At 59.6% G+C, this 5,742-nt stretch overlaps 1 protein-coding gene across 1 annotated transcript in view; it reads right to left on the bottom strand.

Moving 5' to 3' along the window:
* The window catches only part of SERPINE1 (serpin peptidase inhibitor, clade E (nexin, plasminogen activator inhibitor type 1), member 1), an 18,588-nt gene that overhangs the window by 12,279 nt on the left and 567 nt on the right, over nt 1–5,742 (bottom strand). Inside the window, exon 2 of the mRNA XM_015414859.1 lies at nt 4,895–5,084. Within this exon, the coding sequence (XP_015270345.1) occupies nt 4,895–5,084 (190 nt within the window). The remainder of the gene's footprint in view (nt 1–4,894; nt 5,085–5,742) is intronic.

Here is a 5,742-nt window from a genome sequence, read left to right as displayed (position 1 = left end):
GGAAGGCCTGGCGTGATCTGGTCCATGGGGTCGCGAAGAGTCGGACTCGACTGTGCGACTGAACAACAACTGTGACTAGACCTCCTCCCCGGGGGGGGGTGTGTGTCTGGCTCTCCCACCGTGGCTCAGATCACAACGCGGGACTCTCCTCCTCCTCCTCGGGCACCAGCGGCATTCCCCTTTGCTCCTGCCCTCCCTGCATCACGAAATCCCCCCTCCCACAAGGCCCTCAGAAAGCCCCTGTCTGTCACCCCCTTGGTGATGGGGTGCGAGACCTCCCTCGGGAAACAGCAGGGAGTGGGGAGGGGTTACTGGGTCCCCCCAGTCCTGCTTGAGAAGCCCTGCCACTGCTCCTCTTGGCCAGGAGGCACAAAGAGAACCTCCATGCCCAGAGGCAGCCTACCTTCGACTGGTCAGGTTCCTGCCCGGGGGGGGGGGGTGCGTCGTTCCGCCCGGGAAATTCTGGGAGATCCAGGGGGGGAGGGGGAGGTAGAGTTTGGGGATGTTGGGGTTTGGGGGGAGGGGAAAGGGGCCTCAGTGGTACAGAGCGCCATCCGGCCCACCCCGCAGAGCAGCCGCTTTCTCCAGCAGACCTGCCCTCCATGTCCCCTGGAGATCGGCCATGACCCCGCGGGCCTCCCCGGGGCCCCACCTGGAGGCTGCCGACCAAGGAGAGAGACCACGGGGTGGGGGCAGAGAGGAGGCAGAGGCAGCCGTGACGCGTGTCGTGCCAAGAAAGGTCTTCACGGAAAGTTCTTTTCCCAGCATCCTGTTCACTGGAAGCAATCCAAGCTCCATCAGCACCCGTGGATGGTTCCCATGTGTTATCTTTTGGAGCCTTTCTTGCTGCCGTCTGGTGGGATTGCTTCAAGTACACTGGATACCTTTCAAGTCTGCGAAGACTTTTTTTTGGCACAATACATCACGGTTGTTTGTTTCCTTTCTACCCACATAGAAATTGCCAGCCCGAGGGGGACAGGGGAAGCAGTGGCAGCGTGGCATGGCTTCTGGGTGTGTGCAGAGTTGCTTTGCCATTGAGGAAGAACATCTGGCTTTAGGGGGCGCCACTTCTGAGTCCAGGAAGGCCCGGGGCCGGCACCTCTCCCCGCAGAAGACAAGCCCCACCCCCTGGCCCCCACATGGCCACGCACGGATCCAAGCTGGCCGTTACAGGGGGCGGATGCCAGACGACCGGGGGGGGGGCAGCGGCAGGTGGAACAGCCCTGACTCAAGAATGGCTCACGGGGAGGGAGGGAGGGCGGGAAGGAAGGAGGGGTGCCCTTGGGGGTTTTTTTGCAGCAGGGTGGGGTGGGCAAGGAGGGGGTTGCTCTTACCGGGGCAGCTTTGAGAGGCATCAGACTACTGAGCATGTACAGAGTGTCTTCCCCTCAGCACCAAGTGCCCAGCACGTTTGTAAAGAGAGATGAAGAATAATGAGCTTCAGGCCGAGCCCCCAGAAATGGAAATGCAGATGTCCTGACTCTGGACTCCTGCTTTTGAGGCATGCGAGGAAGCGGGCCCCCCCCAGCTGCTGTCTAGGTCTGTGGTGCACACCTGGCTTCCCACGCCCTCCAGCTGCTGACTCATTTGACCCACCCCAGCCTCCCGCCACCGCCAGTAAATATTTGCCCGACTGTCGTGCGGTGGGGATGGCGGAGCGTCGGCACACGTGGATAGGAGCCGGGGGGGGGGCAAGTGGCGGGCCTGAAGCACCCCCCCTCCTCTTCAGCCCCAAGCCCACAAGGGGGCTCCCCGGGGGACTCGGGAGAGGGGCCAAGGCCACGGCACAGGGGAGGGGCCCCGCCGGATCAGGTCCAGAGGCAGGGTGTTGGGCTTGGGGCGGGGGGAAGCAGAGCCTGGTCCTCCCCACGCGGTGTCCCGCAGAGCCCCTTCCGTTGCCGCGGTGTTTGCCGTCATGTCCAGCAGTCGGCTTCATGTCCCGTGTTGGTTCCAGGGGACCGGAATCTCCAGTCCTTGTGGTGTTCTCTTCTTGGTTCCTGCCAAAGAAAGTGGCCCTGCGTGCTCCTGGAGGGCTGCAGGAAGGACTCACACTGAGCCCTCCATGGACTGAGGCAAACTGGCTGCCGCCTCTTCTCAAGCAAGTCAGGGCGGGCGCGGGGACCCCAATCGCGGAGAAGAGGCCCTGCCCGCATTCTCTTCTTCCAAATGAGGCACAGATCGCTGTGGCCGCGCTTCTTGGGAGGCCCTTGATGGAGCGAGAGGCTCCCCAGTGGCCGGAAGCCGTTTCCGGGCTGTGCTGCCTGAAAGTGGGCTCTCTCCTCCTGCCCCGGGCTGGGGAGCAGGGGTAGGACACTTTTGCCAGCGGCAGGGAGTGGCCATTGCAGCAAAGCCCACGAGGCGCTAACAGAGCATTTCCCCAATGGTTCTGAGGATGCATACATTGTCCTAGGCCAAAGAGAACCATGGAGGGTGCACGGATGAGTCTGAGGCATGTAGCTGCATCCGGTGAGTTCAGCAATGCAGACGGAAAACGTGTGAGCGCAAATGCTGCCCGGGAAGCCTCCATTCTCACCCCAGACTGCAAATATTGAGGGATCCTCCAGGCCTGACACTCCCACAGACAGACCTTAGATATCGCTCATGCCTGCAAGCTGGCAGAGACACGAGCCGCCTCGACAGGGGGAGCTCACGCTACCTTTGGAACAGCGGGAGCAACAATGGCTGGACTCGCCGGGTCGCTCTCCTTCAGCGATGTGCGCTTGGGACCCCTCGGCAGGAACACAGTGACAGACCTGAAGCTGCTCTGTGGATTGGCTACAACAGTGGCATCTCGCATTAAATCTGAGACGTGCGGGTATAGTGTTGTGGTGCACATTAGATTTTCCCCCAGATACGTTTTCTCTGCCAACGGTATTTCTCCTGATCCAAAGAAATTGCCAGCCACATGCCTCCTGTGAGCCCAGAAGGTTGCTCGGCCTTGTCGACACACTGTTGGCATTTCATGCCCGCCTCACAGCTGTTGCTTGTTCCTCAAGAGAACTCACCAGCAGGACAGCCAACCCTGGGCCGGCCTGCTCTCGCCTCCAGACATCCCTCTCTCTGGTTACCCCCAACCCTGGCGCCCTTTGCTCCCCGGAGGGGCTCGGAGCTACGCTGGCACAAGCAGATTCGGAGGGCTGAGAGTTCCCCCATAACCAAAGACTGTAAAGCTCTCTCAGCAGCCGAGTGTCGCTCTCTGCACACAGAAAGGCAGGATTTGGCTGTCTCGTGGGGGGGGGAGGGGGGAGGGGCTGTTTGCATACTTTGGACACCCCCTTCAAGATCCGAACGGATCACCAGCTGCTGCCCCCTCTCTTCGCCACGGCCTTCCTTCCAGCCACCCGTCCGGATGGCGCGCGGGATGCGGGGACTCCAAGGCCGTGATTCCACACACGGATGTCTCATCCTGCGGATTATTTGCCAAGACCTCCCTTATTCCTACAGCTGCCAGACTTGCAAAAGATCGTGTATGTCTTCCTTACGTCTCGTGCGCCATTTGCAAAGCCGGGACACCACAGATGGCAGAACCCGCAGACACGGATCCCCGGCTGCAGCTTGCACTTACAGGCACCCAGAGTGGGTGGCGGCATGCTGGTCTCCAAGTGTCTGACAAGTTCACCCCTGATCACCTAGCCCGCTTACAAGCCACCTTCTTTTTTTCTTTTCTTTTTGGCATCCAACAGGAACTGACAGCCACCCACACAAACCTGTCCCTACAAGTAGCCAGGATTGTTCTGCTTCCTGGTCTGTGGGGCTCAGGTCCTGACTGTCGCTCATGAAGGACACCAAGGAGTGGAGAGGAGGAGAAGAGAAGGGGAGACTGGATTTATACCCCATGGCCCTTCTCTCGGAGTCTCAGAGCGTCTTCCAAACTCCTTTCCCTTCCCCTCCCCACAGCAGACACCCTGTGAGGTGGGTGGGGCTGAGAGAGCTCTGACAGAGACTGCTCTTTTTCAAGGACAGCTCTGCCAGAACTACGGCTTGCCCAAGGTCATCCAGCCAGGTGCAAGTGGAGGAGGGGGGGAAATCAAACCTGGTTCTCCCAGATCAGAGTCGGCGCACTTAACCACCACACTAAATTGGCTCTAAGCAGCTTCTCTGGGAGAAAGCCTGGTTCCTAACTGTGGACGTGAACGTTGTGTCCAGTCTTGCCTCTCTTGTCAAGCCACAGTACTGGACCACACAGTCCCACCCCTACAAATGGCCCCTTTGCCGTCTCAGCCTTGGGGAGAAGTCAGCATGGATGGACTTCTGCAACCTCACCTCTGGCTCATATGGGCTTGCTGAGAAACCAGTCGTGAGACTCTGACCCACAGATCAGGCCGTCAACGAGACTTGCAGAGAAGATGCTTTCTGTATATCATGGTCAACAAGCACGAAAACCCCATAAACACATTCCTTCACATCATATGAAAATCCTGGTGTGAAAATACATCCTCAACATCATCGTCTCCGGATTATATAACATTGTTTCAAAATTGCATCCTCCTCAGGAAATGTTAGAGTAGTACAAAAGCTCTGAGACACCTGGGATCCATCGGAAGATTAGCAGCATATCTGAGCCTCAATACCGAGATCAGCGTCCTTTCTAAATATATTCTCTCTCCTGATTTTTTGTAAAGCACTTTATGAGCAGTAGAGCTTTTGTACTACTGCGACGTTGAGGATGTATTTTCACACCAGGATTTTCTTATGATGTGAAGGAATGTGTTTACGGTGTTGTCGTGCTTGTTGACCACGATATACGGCAAGCATCTTCTCTGCCAGTCTTCCCAGCGTGGAGAGAGAGCGCGAGCTGGGTGTGTGTGGGCTCCCTCTTGGGACAGGCTTGGGTCGAGAGGGGGGGCTGCCTGCCGTGGGTGCTCCCAAGGGTCCCTCCGCTCCCGTTCCTCACCTGGGGCCCCCCTTTCCCTGCCCACCCTCCTGAGGGGTGCCGCCTCAGCCCACTGCCGGGACTCAGCAGAACCCCCTTGCCTTTTGCGGAGTTCACAGGAGCGGCCACCCCTTGGGGGTGCCACCGCTCAGTCTCCAACTCAAGGGTGCCGCTGAGAGCCATGCACATGTGCGCCTTTGCCCCTCGATGCCTGCGACAGGGGTGACGAGCATGTGGGGATGAGCGGGCACAGATCCACAGCTGCCCCTGGGCCAGCCAGAGGCCAGCAGCGGCGGCGGCGGCTGGGCTGTGCGTGTGCGAAGAAGCCACCCTCCCAGGCTCCTCCTCCCCCCAGGCACAGAGGCCGGGCAGCAGCAGGGCTGGGGGAAGGCCGGAGTCCCAGAAGGGGAAAGGACACCCACGGAGGGCAATCGGGGCGTTCGCCCTGCAGCAAAGCCCTCGAAACTCCGGGAGTCCTCCAAAGGTCACCAGGCGGTGAGGGCCACACCCGGAAACCCCACAAATGCAGGCTGGGCGGCACTCGGTTGGTTATGGAGGAATTCCAGGTTATGCAACCGGGTTGCATAACTTGCAGTTGGCTGACTGTGCGTACTTGCGCGTCACACAAGGCGGGAGTCTGGTTTCAGGAGGATTTGCTGTTGTCGAGAGGTCAATGGGAAGGCCTGCAAGGGACCCAAATCCCCGCACAGCACAGGCAGCCCCACGCCAGGCATGAGGGGAGCCTCCCCCCCCCACCGGCCCATGCGTGCGACCTGTGCGAGGGGCTGTGCGGCTCACTGGTCAAGCACCCTCTTGTGCTGCAGGCGGCCCTGGGTCTGATCCCCGGCATCTCAGCCAAGGATCTCAGG

Source organism: Gekko japonicus, unplaced genomic scaffold (assembly GCF_001447785.1).
Source record: "Gekko japonicus isolate JY-2015 unplaced genomic scaffold, Gekko_japonicus_V1.1 scaffold2374, whole genome shotgun sequence".
Classification (NCBI taxonomy): Eukaryota; Metazoa; Chordata; class Lepidosauria; order Squamata; family Gekkonidae; genus Gekko; species Gekko japonicus.
The sequence above is the reverse complement of the archived record's forward strand: the minus strand, read 5'-3'. Positions and strand labels throughout refer to the sequence as shown.